We start from the raw sequence: 20203 nt of genomic DNA, 5'->3' as shown, positions 1-20203 counted from the left end.
TTGGTTGAAGGACTATCCAATTGCGTACTGAGTCATTTCATTTATGTTTGTTTATCACGCCTTTTGTGCAGTAGAAAATACACAGCAGACTCCCCAGACCAATGTTCAATCTGAAATGGAGCTTGGTCTGGGGATAGCCAGACAAATTGCGCACCTGATGTGACTGGCATAAAGCTGGCTGGACGTTGGACGTTCAATATTCGGAATTTAGGGACCGTCTCTAAAGTTACATACAACATTGGTATACTCGTTTACAACTTCAATAGCATTTGAAGAGAATGGCTTACAGTCATAAAACCAACTGGCAAGTGTTCAACTAGGTGTCAGGTATGATGCACACCTTTTAGATTTTTTATATTTAATAAAATAAACTAATATAAAATGTCAAATCACATGAAAATATGGATATTTATTTCACTAGGCTTCTATATGAAATATACTAGATTTAAATATGTCATAGCTGATAGAAATTTGGATGTCTACAGTGGAAATTTACATATAGACAAAAAAAAATTCTCCCTCCTATGAATTTGACATTTTTGGCATAGACATTTTAAAATAAGAGTCCCATTTGGTTACACAAATGTGGTTCTCCATTTGTCCGTCTAACCTTTTCTCCTCTGCCGCAACAGTGCTGTTCGCAGGAGCTCAGTTGCTCTGGCTTGGTCTGTGTTTATGTTTGTTTGTTTAAGAGTATTTGTGTCAGTAAGTTGATTTTGATTCATTTCACCAGTTGCCTAAACGGTGACATGTGAGTGCAGTGGTATCAATAAATAGTTATATTGCCTTTTTGTCTCGCGTGTCCTTTTATGTTGCTTGCGACCTTCCCAACGAGCACTTTGTAAGCGGGGTTCGTAACAATAGTGCATACAGTACATGATTGTATTTTGTATGTATTGGTGTGTGTGGTGTTGTTATGGCGGCGTGGGGTTTGTGGGGCCACTGGTATTCTACCATCAAGTTTCACAGAATACCAACAAAAAAAAAGGGACAAAAGAATCAATGGTTGGCTGCTCTGAACATAGATATCAAAACACTGGTTGATTCAATCATAAATACTAGATTGTTGGGGACTTTAACATGTGACATTTTAATTATATTCTGCTGAAATTAACGAAATGACTTAAAAACAAGTCATTTTGCTGAACGAGTTTCAAAGATCAGAGTCCGTAAAATGATCCCAACTTCCCACTAACTACTATGCGTCGCTCAACATACGTAACTTACTCCGTTGCTCTGATTGGTTGTAGGTCTATCCAATTGAGTGCAGAGGCATTTCGGTTGAGACACGCCCCATAATCGCAGCCCAATGGAGCAGTATCAGACTCATATTCTGACTAGAATTGAGTATGACAACGTCAGACTCATTCCTAGCCATATCGGTCTAGAAAATCGCAACTTTTCATTTCCTGTCGGTCTTAGTACACGATGTAACTACAGAAGAGTCAAGTTTTAAATAGGAAAAATATTCAAAGTCTTTGGTAATTTCTGAGCGCAATGCTAATGGTCTAATCCGATTCAATTATGTATGCTAAGCTATGCTAAAAGTGCTACTGCCAGATGCAAAGATCGGCTGAATGGATTCAAAAACGGTAAAACCCAACTGTTTAACTCTAAGGGACTTGGAAAATGAGCCTATTTTCAAAAGAAGTGGAGTGTTCCTTTAAAATAACTTTAGCAATTGAAGGATTAGTTCACTTTAAAATGAAAATTACCCCAGGATTTACTCACCCTCAAGCCATCTTAAGTGTATATATGACTATCTTCTTTCTGAACACTATCAGAGTTATATTAATAAATATCCTGACGCTTCCGAGCTTTATAATGACAGTGACGGGGTCCATTGAGTTTGAAGCGCAAAAAAGTGCATCCATCCATCATAAACGTATTCCACTCGACCCCGGGGGGTTAATAAAGGCTTTCTGCCGTTTGTGTTAAGAAATATCCATATTTAACACGTTATAAAGTAAAATATCTAGCTTCTGAACTTAAGAAAAAGCGTAACTGTCTAGGATGTAGCGTAAGCGCTTTGAACTGCGAGAGGCGTTAGTAGGCGTAAGTTGTATTCAGAAGGGTGGTCTGGCGGAAGCTAGATATTTTACATTATAACGTAATAAAAATTGATATTTTTCTTACACAAATGCATTGCTTCGCTTCAGAAGGCCTTGATTAACACCCTGGAGTAAGTTTATGATGGATGGATAAACTTTTTTGAGCTTCAAACTCATGGGCCTTTTCAATGCTATTATAAAGCTTGGAAGTGTCAGGATACATATTAATAAAACTCAGATTGTGTTCATCAGAAAACAATGTCATATACACCTAGGATGGCTTGAGGGTGAGTAATTTTCATTTTATAGTGAATTATTCCTTTTAGGGGAAATACTTGATGACTTTAAGGCAGTGCTTCTCAAACCTGTCCTGGGGATCCCCCACCATTGCACATTTTGGAGGTCTCCTTCAGCAGTCACACCCAAATCAATACTGATTTTCAGAAACGCATAGTAGCATACTACTCTTACTATTTCTGCCATAGAAATTCAGCACAAGTCTTGCATTCTGTACCAATGACCTAATGAGTTGAATCAGGTGTGCTTGATGATGGAGACATACAAAACGTGCAGGACAGATTTTTTTTTTCTTGCAACCAATGTTTCACTAAGGATATTCTTAAACGTATAACTTATAACTGTTCTTAACTTTAGCGTTGTTCCGATTCTGATACTAGTATCGGAAATATCACAGATACCACTACAAATTCTGGCATCGGTATCGGCGAGTACTTGAACCCATGTACCGATCCGACACCATTTTCTTAAACAAGACCCAGTTATTATGACCGCTAACTTTGCCTAACTGCTGCACGGTTCTTCTTCCCTGCTCAGAATGCATTGCAAACACAGGAAGTTCTGCTGTGTTGCCACAAGCAACCACTGTTTAGAGCAGCGAAGAAGAAATGAAACACGTTTGCAGTATGTCCGCTGTTTAGCAGTATTTCAGACTGGACCAACCAGCCAGTAAAACGGCGACTAGGGATGTCACAAGTACCGGTACTTCGGTACCAAGTCGGTACTGAAATGTAAAAAATGTGATGATACCAGCATTTCTGTAGTACCGGTAGTACAACTCCCGAGTATATTCGGTACCCGCAGCTGTGTTCAGTCGCTTCCGTGTTAATCTAAGCGCAGTGCTCCAGACTGTAGCCGAATATATTCTAGTGTCTGTGAATATTATATTGCAAAATACTATTTAAATATTACTCCTGCAAATTATGCGTATCTGTGTGGATGGCGGGCACGCGCGCACACACATGTGCGTGACACTCGCTCGCTGTCTTTGTAGTCTCTGCCATGTGTCACTATCAAGCGGCAACCTCCTCCAGTTTCTTTACGTCCTTTTTTTAATTTTATTTTTACAGTCTATGGTCACTATATGAGGACACAAACACATAACCCATCACTTGATGAAAATTTACTGTTTCATTTGAGAAAACTTGTCATATCATGAATACAGACACTCAAAGGTCTTCACGGCAACCCGTCAAAATAAAAGTTTGGTTTAACATGAAGAAATTGACAGAATATATTTGGCTACTGTGGTAGCCTACAGTAGTTTTAGCTGCTAATAATAATAAGAATACCTAGATGGTTGTAAAGAGATTATTTTTTGATTAATATATATATTTTTATATTCCTACATTTATTTGTTGCACTGTTTTTTTATACAGTTATGTTGTTATATTGTATATGGCTGCATTTGAAGTTCTTTTTCGCTTAAGAAAAATAAATAATATTAATGTCAAATGCATGTCAGATAATAAAAATACTGTAATAAATACAGTAGTTCACTGTATGTTTTATTAAGGGATAAGTCTGAAGCACACCATAAAATAATTCTAGCAATTCATACAGGGCTAGTAGTATACAGCTGTATATACAGATACACACCCAGATATCGGATCAGTACTCGGTATCAGCCGATACCCTGAGCCCAGGTATCGGAATTGGTATCGGGAAGGGAAAAAGGGTATCGGAACATCTCTAAGGGCTTTGTTGACTGGCCCCTAGTTAATATCATCTTAAATGTAAGATCTTTGAGCAGACAGTCTTATCAATAATTTGATTTGTTTTTTTAGGTGTAAGGAATCCATGGCCGTTAATACATTAATGTTGTTGTAATGTTGCTGTTCTGTCTACTCTCAGGTTTGACAGCTGACACATTCACAATGATTATCCCCGTAGACGTCTCTCGCCACCTTCAGTGCCCCATCTGTAAAAACCTGTTAGCAGATCCGGTCTCAACCAGCTGTGGGCACACCTTCTGCAAGCGTTGTCTGGACCAGCACATAAGCATGTCCGAGCCACACTGCCCTATTTGCCAGGAGCCTGTGTCCACCAAGCCATCGGTGAATACAGCGCTTGAGGCCCTTCTGCAGGAATTTCACCAGACGCAGTTACCCAACATGAGCCTCTTTTGTGGAGAAAGAGGCGTGGTCCCATGTGACACCTGTGACGAGCACCTCACGTTTAGAGCTGTGAAGTCCTGCTTGAACTGCCTTCTCTCATACTGCGATCAACACTTGAAGCAGCACCAGTCTATGGTGAGATTCAATGGCCATAAACTGGTGAATCCCATCGAGAAGTTGGATCAGAGATCATGCAACGTGCACGGCAGACCTCTGGAACTCTACAGCAGACAGGACGAACGCTGCATCTGCGCCTTATGTGTGAAGTTGGGTGGAGATGTGATACCTGTGGAGAGAGAGAGAGAAAGGAGACAGGTGAGAACATCAAGTTCTCGGGAAATAACACAAATTAATCTTTTCACCTGAGCTAGTGTTTGAATTATTTCCCAAAAAGAATAAACAACACTTGAGAAAGACTATTGACTCATTGCAATTACAAGTTATTAACTTACATTTCTAATTGTCATTTAGTTTAACTTGATGTACTAAAATAATGATGTACTAAAAACTAAATATGAAATAAAAGTATTTTAAATAATATGATAATAATAATAATAATATTGACAAACATCACAGCAACAAAACTGTAACTAAAATTAAAATGAATTTTAAAAAAATCAGAATAAAAATCCAATTCTGATTAATACAAAAATCTGAATCTGAAATATTCCAGTCCAAGTCAGGACCAACTAAGAGCAAATTCAAGAGCAAAAGTGTGTGACAAAACCAAGACCGCTCTTATCGGACTCCCCCACTCTTTATTAAGGCAGCACTCTTGTAGAGAGCACTCAATAACACACTCTTCTATGAATAACTGGTCCTTAGATTTACATAGTTGCCCATCACACTGGGTTTTGATATACTTTTAATTGACTTTAGATGAATCCGATTTACTCAGAAAGCTGTGTGTGTGGCTGTGTGTGTACAGGCTGAGCAGCAAAACATTATTGATGAGCTGGAAAGGATGATCAATCAGAGGGAAAGCAAACTCGAGGAGCTTAAGGAATCAGCCACAAAATGCCAGGTACATAAATACATCTTTCTACAAAACACGCAAATCTGTATTAAAATAATAAAATGTATGACTTGACACTACTCTCAAAATTAAGCATGCAGCCTGATGAGTTCACGTGGCCACAATGTTTCATTCTATTGAAACTTTATCAATAGTTTCACAATAGAGCTGCACAATTCTGGGTAAACTGAGAATCTCTTTTTTTTGTGTGTGATTAAAATAGAGATCACGATTCTTCCACAATTCTGTATAGACAACTAAAGAAAATAATATGTTCTGACAAAATGTTAAATGCTGCATTCTATTTAAAATATTTAATTAATTTGAATTATTATTTTTAAAAATTGATTGAATGAATGATTCAGTGTCTCGCTCATAAACACTTAATCTTGCATACACTCTAAAAAAAAAGGCTCGTAATCATAGGGGAACCTTTTTTAGTGCTATATAGCACCAATTTTGGTGCTTCAGTGGTTCTTCAGCGGTTCTTCAGAGGTGCTATATAGCACCTTAGTCAAAGAACCGGTGAAGAACCTCTGAAGAACCGCTGAAGAACCTCTGAAGAACCGCTGAAGAACCGCTGAAGAACCTCTGAAGAACCGCTGAAGAACCACTGAAGCACCAAAATTGGTGCTATATAGCACTAAAAAAGGTTCCCCTATGATTACGAGCCAAGAACCATTTTTGGTGCAATATAGAACCTTTTTTTTTTAGAGTGTATAGCCAGACCTTCTGTCTGGACTCTTTCGCAGCTTTCATTGGTCAAGGACCGCCCAAGAGGACGTTTGACTGACATGTAATGCAACCAATCACAGTTTGTTTTGTTCCGCATCATGTTTACGCCCGTTTCACACATACTCCGTTTGCAGTGCGTATGCGGTGCGTATTTTTTTCCGTACCCATGTTAACGGATTACAGCTTTCACACTGCGCGCGGATGCTGTCCGTCAGTCCGTTCCAGGTGCGTTGCGTCTGCAGCAGTCCGGCGATCGTTTCCGTACCGAGTCTATTTTTTGCTGTGCTGCACTGCGTAATTAAAGTGACAGCACAATGTTCGCTTTAAAATAAACATGTACTGACACGAAAATCTAGTAATTTTACCACAGATGTATGTCATTTAAAATATAGGCCTACTCTGTTTCAAAGTCAACACATGGCTTTTTTTTCTCGGGTAAAGCAAGGAAACGACACCTTACCTGGCATTTAGGTTAAAAAATTTGAAATAATGAAGAGCACGTACGTTCCTGGAGGTGGAAAAACAAAAAGGTCTTTATGACCTGCTTTTAAAAGGGTTTAAAAACGAAAGAGAAGACGAGAGTCGGCTGTTTCTATTGTAAGTTTCTAATTTAAAATGTTTATAGGCTATAAGTTATATTTCAATGTTTTGTCACTTGTGTGAGCTAAAGTAGGCTATAGGCTATATAAAGTTATATAGGCTATATAAATATAAAGTAATGAATTGAATAAAACGTTGTTTAAATGTACTACGTTAAAACGTGACATCTATGAAAGTGTAAACAAAGAGAATTGCAATTCTGACAAGCCATGTTCAGTAACAACTTTTGGATTTGAAATGAAAATAATAATGAATAAATGCTGTGTTTGTGGTACAACCGCGGATCAGTTGCGTGCTGCAAACGCAGCATATATGAAAGCACAACAGCGCGTGCTGCTCCTGCACCGCATACGCAACGCAACACGCACCGCATACGCACTGCAGACGGAGTATGTGTGAAACGGGCGTTAGGGGCGTGAAAATGTGAAGTCGATGTCCCTACAATAACAGACCGGTGTGCATATAAATTATTAATTTAAGAACGTTGTGCAAGTTTACTGCAACAATGGAACAGCAAACTTAACATGCTTTTGAAAATCCAGCATTTAGTTGGTCCTGGTAAGAGCTCATTGTCACAGTTGTAAACAGTGGCGCAAAAATTGGGTATGCACTTTATATGCGGCGCATAGGGGCGCAGCACCTTGGGGGCGTCAAAGCGACTGTTGTGCGTTTCTAAATAGTTTCTGTATTTCCTCAATATTATTTAACATTTTAGAGGACTAACAGGCTAGAGTAGGCGCCCTCATAAGATTCCATAATAGAATTTTGGATAATAATGGAATATCGCGAGTGGGCGCGCCTGGCGCCGGTGGCAAGCCAAAGCGTTCATATACGCTTGGGCGGGTGTCTGATTGCTCATTGACACGTCAAAAGCGTGCAATTTTACAGCAAAACGCGCGTCCTTGATGCGTGATTTACCACAAAAATGTGCGTTCTTAACGTGCGCTTTGGGGTCAAGGAAAACGGCGATGGGTTTTTATATTAAAAAGCATGACGAGTGATTTGCTATTTTTGCGTGACCCCAGAGCGCACGTTAAGATCGCGCGCTTATATGGTGAATCACGCGTTGAGGACGCGCTATGAGTCGGACAAAACGCACGTTATTAACGTGTAGCCTAGGCTAAACAGGTAAACCAAACAGACTGTGCAAACTTGTGTTTGAAGTATCCAAACAGACTAAAGAACGTGCTCTTTCCTTGGTGTTCTCAAAATTGCATGCTTACTTTTTAGGGCACACCTCTTATAAAGTAAAGTTACATATTGTTGACACTCTTTTTAAGTCATTACACTATTTACCACGATACACTATGGCTGTTATAAGAATGAAATGAAATCAGTATCAACAAAATCCATCTTACCATTTATCAAAATCCACTTACACAGTAATTACAATTGCCTAAATAATCTAATTAGACTTTTAGATTTATGTTCTAAATATAATATTTAAATTATAGAAATATGAAATAATTCAAGGCCTATGAAACCATAAACTGCCAGTATAGTTGGCGGCGTGAGTGGATTCTAAAATCATTCAACTAATTCGTTCTAACCTGTTCAAAAACGGTGAATTATTTGAGAACGAAACCTATCCTTTGTTTGAATCTATTTTTGTTGGAAAAATAGAGCAAAACTGTAAAAAATGACCAATTGTTGTTTATTGAACTGTTGTATAAAATTAATATTGCATTTTGCAATCGTGCCCTCAGTTTGTGGTTTGTGTTTTTTGTTATTAACAAAAGTGATCTTGCGCTTGTGCCTCCGCTATCGTCCTGTCAATCATCTCGCTCGCGGCTATGATTACAGTTACAGTAAAATTTTAATTCACCATCATTGGTTCCCATCCTCAGCCGATCTGCATGACAGTTTTTGCAATGACCATCAATACTAGATGGGCAAGTGAAAGGCACGCCATGTTACAATTTAGTAGGAACTAAAGAGCGCTCGAGAATGTTTGGTAGCAACATTGTTAGTATTGGGCATCGAGAACCGGTCCCTATACTTGGAATTGTTATAAAAATTCTGATTCTGAGGGGGTTTGGCGTCACGGCATTTGTTTCCCGGCGGACTGTTAAAGAACGCAAAACACACGTCTCGTGGACATCCTGTAGAACTCATTCAATCAGATGACAACTTTGAAACTCCTGAAGTGTTTCCAGATAAGTGTGTCATATGCATCAGGCGTTCAACCACGGTCCGTGGGCGTGACATCTGAGGCTGAGACTAATAAAGACTTAACTTATTTCATTACTTCAATTCGTTTTTGAACAAATCTCTTGAATGAATGATTCAATGACAAAAATTTGGAACAGCCACTTGTCGCCACCTGCTGGTGTAACAATGTAATTGACACAATCTTTATTTGAAGCTTCAAGTTAGTTTCAAAAGGTGGTTTACTCTATTTTCATCAGTACCATAGACAGTGTTTATATATGAACTATAAACTCTTTTACCAATACTTCTGTGATAATTTGAATTATTGTAATTAATTATTATTAATTAATTAATTATACATATTTCCCTTTTGAGCTAATTTGCTACAACAATGATTATAATCATTATAATATTTATATAATTATAAATATTTGGATTCGTTTTAGAATTGACTGTAGCAGAATTAATATTACAATTATTTATTCAGTTCGACACACACCGGAATCAGTTATCAATTCTAGAAAATAAATTATTCCTGGCCAAGAAATAATAACATTTTCCGACTGTATAAAGCAGTCATTCCCAAACTGTGGTCCGCGGACCACAAGTGGTCCGTGAGGGTACTGCAGGTGGTCCGTGGAAAGGCAAAATAAAATAAAATAATATTTTTTTACCTTCATTTTGCCAGGAAATTCCCATAAAAAAATTAAAAAGTAAAAATATGTAGGCCTATATTGATATAACATTTGTATTAAATTGTCAAGTTATTGTGCGATTACTAAAATAGGCTAGTGGCGCTCAGCCGTGACGTTCAAGTTCAGTGCCGTTATGGATCGGTGGATAGCAACAGGTTCTCTGAAGAGACAAGAGACAGAGGCAGAAGTTACAAAAAATTAAGAGATTGACAGTGAGTCGGATGCATCTATGAGCCAGAATAAATAAATTAAATATGTGGCAGCCGTTGTGTGCAGTAAACATTCTTTTAACAAGCAGTTGTACTGATGTGATGACTAGTTTTAGTGCTAGTAAGCCTATTTAGAGGTGCGGATTAATTCAGGACTGTGTGTAGACATATTTTATTATGTGTGTTATGAGGTGGTCCGCAAATTTTTTTGATTACAAATAGTGGTCCACACACACAAAAAGTTTGAAAACCCCTGGTATAAAGTACTAGCAGGGTAATCGCATGTAGATCAAGACTTTGATTTTGTGAGCGACAAACACAGAGGCAATGAAGCATAGGTATAATAGTTTAATAAACAATACTATGGGTAGGCTACACACACAACTTAACTAAGCAAAGATTATATACAAAATAAATAAAGTGAAGAAAAGTACAGCAAAAGAGAGAGAGAGAGAGAGAGAGAGAGAGAGAGAGAGAGAGAGAGAGAGAGAGAGAGAAGAGAATGGCAAGAGTACAGTCAGTTAACCACAACCTACGAGAAACATCAAAGAATCAGGTCAACCTTAAAAGGAGCACAATGACTGAGAAACGCATCTAAAGGTTGTGAACGGGTACTTGCATTGACTTCGTTTGACTTCAGAAAAAGGAGGAAATGTGGTGTCTCAAAAGAGATTGAGCAAAGATGTGCCTAATCAGGGAACTCTAAAAGGCCCTATCAGTTCACACCCATTTGGTGAGGTGACCAATCAAAGATGACCAGGAGAAAGTCTTTGTTCATCCCTATTTGCATGGTGGCATGGATAATTTGTGCAGTTTTGGCATGGCAGACATACTATGATGCATTTTAATCAAAACATATACACCATTAATTCTAAAATGAAAAGAGGTTTATTTTGATACCAAGCAAGAGGGGGATTTGAAGACATTAAAGCAATAATACATAATCTTTGGATATCAGCATTTGGAGTTGCACTAACATAACTAAAGAATCATAACTAGGCTAATTTAAAATAAGGACATGCATAAAAAGCAGGAGAAATACTATATAAAGTTGGGACAGATTGATTGTGAGTAAAAATGGAGTCAATGTCCTTGTGTATTGGAAGTTTGTCTCTAGTCTTTGACCAAATGTCTAGTGCCGTCTGGTCTCCTGTGCTGTCTTTGAGGGTTCCAGACATCGTTTCTTCTAAGGTCGTTCAGGAGAGCTGAGGTGATAACAGTGGTTGCAGAGAGGTGGTTTGCAACTCTTTGGGCCGGTGATCAAGTTTGACCAAAGGGGGAATGTTTTTATGGTGCCTAGAGCATTTTGACCCATTTGTTACATTGTCATTCAGGAATAAGATAGCATGGGTGTTTGAATAGAAATCACAATCTTTTAAAGATTAACCGAGCAGATTTTGGGCAGTTGTGACCTAATGGTTAGAGAGTCGGACTTGTAACCCGAATGTCATGGGTTCGAGTCTTAGTACAAACAGGACATTTAGCTGGGTTCTCTCCTACTCTCATTACCCACAACTGAGTTGCCCTTGAGCAAGGAACCCAACCCCCAATCGGAGCGATTGGGCACCACAGCAAAAAACGGCTGCTCTGGGTTCATGGTGTGTGTGTTTTCAATACTCACTGCTGTGTGTGTGTGTGTGTGTGTATGTGTGTGTGTGTGTGTGTGTGTGTGTGTGTGTGTGTGTGTGTGTGTGTGTGTGTGTGTGTGTGTGTGTGTGTGTGTGTGTGTGTGTGTGTGTGCACTTGGATGGGTGAAATGCAAAGCACACATTCCGAGTATGGGACACAATACTTGGCTACAAGTAATGTCATTCACTTAAGTAGTTGGCACTATGCATTGTATACTGTGTATAAACAGTTGACAAAACAACCAAGCTAATGGCAGTTTAAAATAGTAATATAGCCATTCTGTGTGGAGTCTGCATGTGTTTGTTTGGGTTTTCAAAGACATGCCACACAGGTGAATTAGAATTGTTTTTTTTGAAGAATCATGTTTTCAACACAAGATAAGGACAAGCGAATGTTCTCAGTGACAATACAAACATCAACACGTCCATCAAACCACATGAGATAAAGACAAGCGGCAACGTTAGTATTCACATTCATCTTGAAGTCAGGTCCCTTGTAAAGAAGAATATGCAAAGATCATGCAAATCATTTTGGAACTATTTTTCAACCATGACGGGACGTGTCGGAGGGAAACGTCATTAAACGTCCAAATGTTTGCTGGGTAGTGTCACATAGACAGACATTTAACTTTGGGATGATATAGGCAGGACGAGAATGTCACAGTTCAATCACAGTTTACTTTGTTTTTAAATGCCATTTAGGGGCAGGGATTATCTGAAATAGATACTTTAATAATATTAAGCAACAAACAAATAAATGAAACAATTGCAGTGTCACCATGATTATATGAATACACCATGAATACATACAGATTATTTCACATACACTTTCAGAAATAAAGTGGAAAAAACAGTTGTTCTTAAGCATACCTACTTGTTACTAAAACTCTAAATATGTGGTTTATCCAAAAAAAGTTATTGTTTCAACCCAGTAACTGGTGGACTGGTAAAACCTGCACACCCAGACCAGTTGCTTTGGGTGTGTCAGAATCAGCTCCCTAGTTCGGTAGTCGAATCAGGGAGTTGGCCATTTTAAATCCTTCCAGTGCACTGAAACGTACTTCCCTAAAAAGTCCCCCAATGCACCGTGAAAGCCAGGGAGCATCGATACTCACTATGCTGCCTTAACGGAAGTTCTGAAGTGCAAAGCTTATATCATGTGAGCCAACTCACTACACATACGTAACTACTAAAAATACAAACCATTTTTTAAATTATATTTCAGAATAAACATACATCGCTAGATAGGTTATGAACATAATCTAGCGAACATTTATAATTTATTTATGGCTGAAGTATGTAGTGGAACCCACTGGACACTAGAGGGCACTCCAGTTCAGTAAAGGATATAGAGAGATGTGTATAGGAGAAGAATAATAAAAATGAATGTTCAGTTACTGAGCTGTTTGCATGTCCTGATGTTTCACCTCAGAGTTTAAGAGATAACCAGCTGTTACAAGGTGTCAGAAGCGGTTTCAACAACCAGCAAAGACAACAAAGAAGTGAGTGAGAAAAGAGAGTGATACTGCACACGGACTGCTGGAAAGAAAGAAAGAAAATAGAAAGAGTGCACAAGTGCGATGCACCGCTTTGAGGGATTCAGGGTAGCATCGGGCCTTGCAGATAAACCCTACCAGGTAAACTCGCTTCTTTACATTATGGGGGAGAAAAGTGACAATATTATAAATACATTACCCCTAAGTGAGGAAGAGAAAAAGAGATATGAAGAAGTCAAGAAGGCTTTAAGTGAGCACTTTATTGGCAGACATAATGTAATTTATGAGAGAACAAAATTCAAAAGCAGATTACAATAGCCTGGTGAATCAGCAGAGAGTTTTATCACGGAACACTTCAGATATGGCGACCTCCATGAAGAAATGATCAGAGATGGTATTGTAGTGGGCATAAAAGATGCAAAGCTCTCTGAAAAACCGCAACTAGAATTTGACATTTGATAAAATGATAACTCAGGTCGGACAAAATGAGGAAATAAAACGTTAGCAGCCAATAATAAGTTAAGAAAAGTCTGAAGTGAAATAAGTGAACGTTGATACAGTCATGACAAAGAGAACGTCTAAAGCAAAAATTACATTGCAGAGAGCAGAGGGGACAGCTGAGAGAACGCAAAGTACTTATAATGCAGCTCAGATAATAAAACGGATGGATTCCTGTAAGAGATGAGGGAAAATTCCACAGCACCCATGGAAGACTTGGCCAATCAGAGAATCAGAATGCAGAATATGAAGAAATTATTTATTTTTTTAATGCTGGTCAGCTCAAAGACTTGAAGTGATTGTTGACAGATCATACGAGTCTGCTTTCTTGGGAGCGATCCATACCCAAAAATGAGAATATGTGGCAACAGAAAGTCCTGGAGAATAAAGAACCGATTACCTTTAAAATGGATACAGGTTCAGCAGTCACAACGATTCCAGGATCTATGTATTCAGCTGAAAAACAAGGGAAACTCAAAGATTCCAAAAAGATAATCTTGGGCCCCTACAGTAATCCTTTGAAAGTGATGGGTACATTCAGTGCATGCCTGCAAAAGGACAAAATGAGAATCCGGCTGGATATATATGTTGTCACAGATTTAGTGATGCCACTGCTGGGACTGCCTGCAATTCAAAGATTACAGTTACTGCAACAGGAAGCCAACCTACATGAACCGGGAGAGCAGTACAAGGCGATGTTCCGCAAAGTCTTCTTGGGATTTGGGAAATTAGAGGGCAGCTACAGCATCAATTTGACTCAACCCCACAACGGGTACCACTGCCGCTTGTGGAGAAAGTAAGGAGTGCAGGAATGGTTGTTGTGCCAAAACCTAGAGGCAATATCAGGATTTGTTTCAATCTCACAAGATTGAATGAGAATGTGTGCAAAGACACATACTGCCAGCTGTGGATGAGAATTTAGCGCAGCTAGAGATAGCAGCTTTGTTTTCAAAATTAGACGCCACATTTGGGTTCTGGCAAATACCCTTACAAGAAGACTCTGAGCCACTAACAACATTCATTACACCCTTTGGGAGATACTGCTTATGGCGTCTTCCTTTTGAGATATCTTCGGCCCCAGAGAATTTACAGCTCAGAATCTCACAGATCATTGCAGGAATGACTGGAGCACTTTGCCATGCAGACGATATCATAGTGTTTGGAAAAGACAAGAAAGAACACAATGAGAGACTGTGTGAGGTGTTGAAAAGTTTGAAAAAGCTGGACTGACGCTGAATGACAAGTGTGTGTTCGCTGTCGATAGAGTGAAGTTCCTAGGCCATACAATAAACACACAAGGGATCGAAGCGGACCAGGACAAGATTAAAGTCATTCTCAACATGCCTGAGCCACAAAAGGTGGAAGGAGTGAGACACTTCATGGGAATGGATAACTACGTAGGGAAGTTTTCACCTTATCTGCTGACTCTAACAAAACAACTTGTCACTGCTGATGCATTGTCACTAGCGCCAATCGGGACCTGAAAAATCAACAGACAACGAAACATTGGAGGATGAGTGCAAAGTTTTGGTGGATCTCATAGTTCAACAAATCCCTGCAACAAAACCAAAACTGAAACAGATTCAGGAAATACAGAAAAAGGATCTAACCTGCCAACAACTAAAACGGTATACACAAAAAAGCTGGCCAGAACATCAGAAAACAGTGTCAGTGCGAATGGGATTCTACTGAAAGAAAAACAGATTCTGATTCCAAAACCCATGCAGAGAGAGGTCATCAAGGAATGAAGAAGTGCATTGTGAGAGCACAGCAATCTAAATGGTGGCCTGATGTTATAAGAGACGTAAGAGAGTTAGTGGAGAGATGCGACATCTGCTGTCAGCATTCACAGCAGAAAACTGAACAATTGATGCCAACACCTTTACCAGCAAGACCTGGCAACGAGTCACAGCTGATATCTTTCAATGGGAAGGAGAATATCTGGTCGTGGTTGACTACTTCTCCAGATACATTGAGGTTGCAAACTTCCCAAAACTCATAACAGCAAAAACAGTGGAGAGGCTGAAGGTCATCTTTGCCAGGTTTGGAATACCGGAAACAATGGTGACAGATAACGGTCCAGTTTGCATCTTGTGAGTTTGCAGAGACTACGACTTTGAACATGTCACAAGTAGTCCACGATACCCTCAGAGCAATGAAGAGGCAGAATGAGCTGTGCATAAAGTAAAACAAATGCTGAGAAAGAACCAAGACCCTCAGAAAGCTCTTTTGGCATACAGATCGACTCCATTAGCTTTTGGGATCTCACCTGAAGATCTCCTGACGGGGAGGAGAATAAGGTCAACAATCCCATTTCCACCTAAATCTCTCATGCCAAGATATGGCCGGACCTGAAAATGTTCAGAAGGAAAGACAGGATGTTAAAAGAGAAACAACATGAAACATTCAAATCTAGACACAGAGTGAAAGATTTACCAGTCATCATACCTGGACAGAAAGTGTGGATCAGGACATCGAAGACCACTGGACTAGTCTGGGGAGAAGCATCAACGCCCAGATCATATCAGGTCGAAACTGAAGTGGGAACATTGAGTTGGGATTTTCTAGACCAATATGGCTAGGAACTATACTCTCATTCCTGTGTAGTAATCAAGAAACTTTGCTGCCGTACCATGGGTGCAGCAGCACAATGATATTACGCAGCGCCTGAAAATAGTCCCCAGCACGCTCTCTGTGCAAGCATGTTGGTTATGTTGACGGAAGTAAGCCTATTTTCAGGTGCTGTGTAATATCATTGCGCTGCTGCACCCATGGTACGGCAGCAAAGTTCCTTGGCTAGGTGGAGCCGTTTACCACCAGTCTTTGTGCTAAGCTAGCGGTGGGTGCATCAGACAGAGTTATGGCACACACAGAGATGAGAATGGTATGTATGGACTTATCTAACTCCGGGGGATAAGTCCCAAAAAGTCGGCATGTTCCTTTAAGAGATAACCGTCTGTTACAAAATGTTGCATGTATATGTAACAAGCAAGCAAGGTATGTATCATATTGTAATTTGAAAATGACAAAGGCATATGGAAAGAGTCATTAACATGCAGCCAATTCCTGTTCACAAAACCTCTCCTGCTTTTACTTTTCGTAAATTAGTTTTTATACATTGCCTAAGGGTGCTGTAGCAACCGTCCAATGAGAATAAACATTACATCATATTAGGCTTGCTGCGATATTCGGTGTTGCTGGTGTTACCGGTGTTCAGACGCAACGAGTATTGATTTGTTTTATAGTTATAAAATCATTTAGTTCAGTTACAGAACAGACACTACAATTAAAAACAGCGTGAGCCGAACGAGAGTCATTTATTCAAATTTCATTTATCATGAGAGCTGAATGACAAGATGATCACGGAAGATTTGATTTCAAAGTGAAATGTAAAAGCAGCAATTTGAGTTTTTCATTGTACTGTTTTGTTGTTGTGTTTTTCATCAGGAACAATGGTGCATGTCCACATGTGCGTTTTCAGTTCATTCCTATTGAAGCTCAACTTTGCTTTACTCCGCACCGTTATAAATGCCAGAGCGGCCGTGCGCATTTTACTTTCGGTTTAGAATTAGTGATTTAAAAGCACAAGTCTACAAGAGGAGAAATGCATATGTGTATGTTATGGACAAATCCAAATCTATCTCCCAGCTGGTTTCCAAGAAACACACATATTAAAACAGATGTGTGCTGGAACAAAAAATGGTTTCTCCCCTCGCTCTATTTATTAATATTTGTAATATTTTTTTTTATATTTTCAGTTTTCAACTTGCGTTAGTTCACTCAAAAATGAAAATGTTGTCATTGATTTCTCACCCTCATGTCGTTCCAAAATCGTAAGATCTTCGGAACACAAATTGAGATATTTTTAAAGGTCCCGTTTTTCGTGTTTTTTTGAAGCTTTGATTGTGTTTACAGTGTGCAATATAACATGTGTTCATGTTTCGCGTGTAAAAAAACACAGTATTTTTCACACAATTTACTTATCTGTATACTGCTGTTTTCACTGTCCTCAAAACGGCTTGACAGATTTCCCTGTTCTATGAAGTCCCTCCTTCAGAAATACGTAATGAGTTCTGATTGTGGCAGCGGTTCCCGTGTTGTGATTCGACAGCAGCTTAGTGCACGCAGAGCGCACGTTACCGGAAAGGTCACGCCTCTCACCATAACGGGGATGCATGCGCTCAATGAAGCCAAACAAAGGTGACTTGACTCCGGGGTGAAAATAACAGCGTCTCGACGGCATGGCGACATACAAACGCAACCGAACGCAACACTTCCTATTCTCCACGCGGGAGCAACAAGACCACGCCCCCTTTTTCGCGTACTCTTGTGGGCGGAGGTTAGTCGACAAACTGCTCTACTGACGTAATTAAAGCAGGAAATACCAGGATGTAGTCCTAACCAGCCGTTCGCTGTAGGCTTTGAAAGGGAACTTCTGTTAAATAAAATATCTCGCTTGGCATTGAACTTTGAGCTTTATAATTTTACAGGTATTATTTATGCTCTAACAGCAACATTACACACTAACTAAAGTTTGAAAAATGGGATCACGAAGAACAGGACCTTTAATGAAATCCGAGAGCTCTCTATAAAATAATTACTTTATTCAACAATTTTGTCTCTTCTGTGTCAGTGTCCTACGCTGTTTACATTGTAACCGCAGTGCAGTGCTTCCGGGTTCTACATCAGAACGTCGGCTCTGTATTGGCCGACGCTGCTCGCGTAAGCACCATAAAGCATGTGTGTGATGCTGATGCAGGAGCTGGCTAAAACAAAGCCGGCACTCTGACGTAGAACCAGGAAGTGCTGCAGAAGTCAAGTGACAAATTATGTTTTATAAACAGTTCAGGAGGAGCACGTTCAAATTATCTATCTAATCAGCTTGAGAGGAGGCACATAAACACAGCCGACTCACCTAGTTACATCGACAGTTTCCACATCCCTCCGCCTCCCTAACTCCTCACTATTAGCTGGCTCCTATTCCCAGCCCCCAGGACACGCCAAATACACTTATTTTACTCTTTTATTCTATTCGATCACAAGTATGAACTCGTGAAAACAACTGCCACAGGTAATCGCACATTTATTTATTTTTTCAAAGATTTATTTTTTGCAGTGGACAGTATTTAGGACAGTGAGTAGACAGGAAACTAAGTGGAAGAGAGAAAGGTGGGATGGGATCGGGCAAAGTTCACAAGCTGGAATCCGAACTCTTTTCGATCACCCGAGCTGCCCACAAGGCTGATATACAGATATAACCTATCTGTATATCAAAATATTGATTGCATTTATGAAGAAAAGGCTCAGCACCCAAGGTTATATCGCCTATTGAGGCGGACATCCATTTTTGGATTGTTTGTGATTTGGTCTTAGTGACTTAGGAGTCCTCTTGACAACCCCTAACTTTTCACAGATTAAGGAGCTGGTTTTAGCGCTAAAATGCTTTGTGTAATACTCTTAGAGCAAAAAAATAGGACTATTATTAATATTTTAAATATTTAAATTTAATAATATTGTAAAATGTAGTTTCTCTGCTAAATTGGCAAGTTATGAGCTACTTTTAGCCTTTTACTTTCAGATGTTTTGTGAATACGGCCACTGGACTAAGAAATTATTTAGAGCTTTCCAGATCAAAATATGCTTGTCTTTTGTGTTTAATATGCCTCCACTCTTCACAGGCTCTGATAGAGAGAGAGCAGCAGGAGATAAAGGAGGTGTTTGCTGCAGTGATGGAGTCTGTGAAGAGATCAGAGCAGGTGCTTCTGGCTCCTTTGGAGGACGGAAGGAGGTGTTTGGAGAAGGAGATGGACGAGAAGACACAACAAATACAAAAAGACATCCTCAAGTATAAGGAGGCCATCAACTTTTTGAGTTGCACTATGAATGAGGAAGATGACATTTTATTCCTCCAGGTCAGTTAATAATGAAATACAGACTAATATTTGACAAATACAAATAATACTATTATATATCTAATAAATGTTTAACGCATGTTTTGTCCCTTTTCCAGTCTTATCCGTCTGTACCAACTGAGTTCAAAGATGACTGGATGGTTTCCCTTGACACTGAATTAAACTTTGGCACAATGAGAAACTTAAAGGCAGACTTATTAGATGAGATTGAGACTCGCCTGGATCAGCTTTGCACTGTTGGTGAGTGATTATGTCTGAAAGTTGTGATGTAATTAGCAAACATTCCCTATTGTTATTGCTGATTGTAGCAAGGTTAGGCATGCAGGTGACGCTCATTATCAATCGGGCCACCGGCTTCGCACCATTCTCACGACTCCCGGCCCTGTCCTGCTTGCCATCTACCCCCATCGCCCCTCGCAGGCCGGGTTGGACCCTCGAGACTGAGTTTAACTCAACCCGCAAGTGCTTTGTTTTCACACAAAAAAAAATGTAATTGACCTCTACATTTACAAAATAATATTATCCAAAGCAGATTCACAGAAAAAAACATCTGGTCTTGAGTCAACACAACACCCATGTGTCGTGGTGCTCCCCCTACTGGATTGCAGGTCAATATGTTCAAAAATAGCGTGGTCAATTATTATTATTTTGTTGTGCAAACAAAGCACTTGTGTCGCTTCATAAAATTGAGGTTTAACCATGCAAATTTGAGTGGCCAGCGTCCAGGGTTTTTTGGCCGGCCGAATAGAGGGTATGCATTGATGTCACTTTCCCACCAGAAAACACACCATCAGCCGGA

General features: G+C 39.5%; 1 protein-coding gene across 2 annotated transcripts in view; it reads left to right on the top strand.

The window, feature by feature from the left end:
• LOC307142473 (E3 ubiquitin-protein ligase TRIM21-like) overlaps window positions 1-20203 on the top strand; it is a 35084-nt gene that overhangs the window by 10299 nt on the left and 4582 nt on the right. For both annotated transcript variants that reach the window (XR_013818480.1, XM_079843387.1), the window contains exons 2-5: window positions 4203-4780; window positions 5394-5489; window positions 19171-19404; window positions 19503-19644. Coding sequence is in view for 1 of the 2 variants with exons in the window: in XM_079843387.1 (XP_079699513.1) it covers window positions 4226-4780; window positions 5394-5489; window positions 19171-19404; window positions 19503-19644 (1027 nt within the window). In the remaining variant the exon portion in view is untranslated. The remainder of the gene's footprint in view (window positions 1-4202; window positions 4781-5393; window positions 5490-19170; window positions 19405-19502; window positions 19645-20203) is intronic.

Source organism: Gobio gobio (genome assembly GCF_949357685.1).
Source record: "Gobio gobio genome assembly, chromosome: 2".
Taxonomy (NCBI): domain Eukaryota; kingdom Metazoa; phylum Chordata; class Actinopteri; order Cypriniformes; family Gobionidae; genus Gobio; species Gobio gobio.
This window is presented reverse-complemented; position numbering and strand designations above follow the sequence as displayed.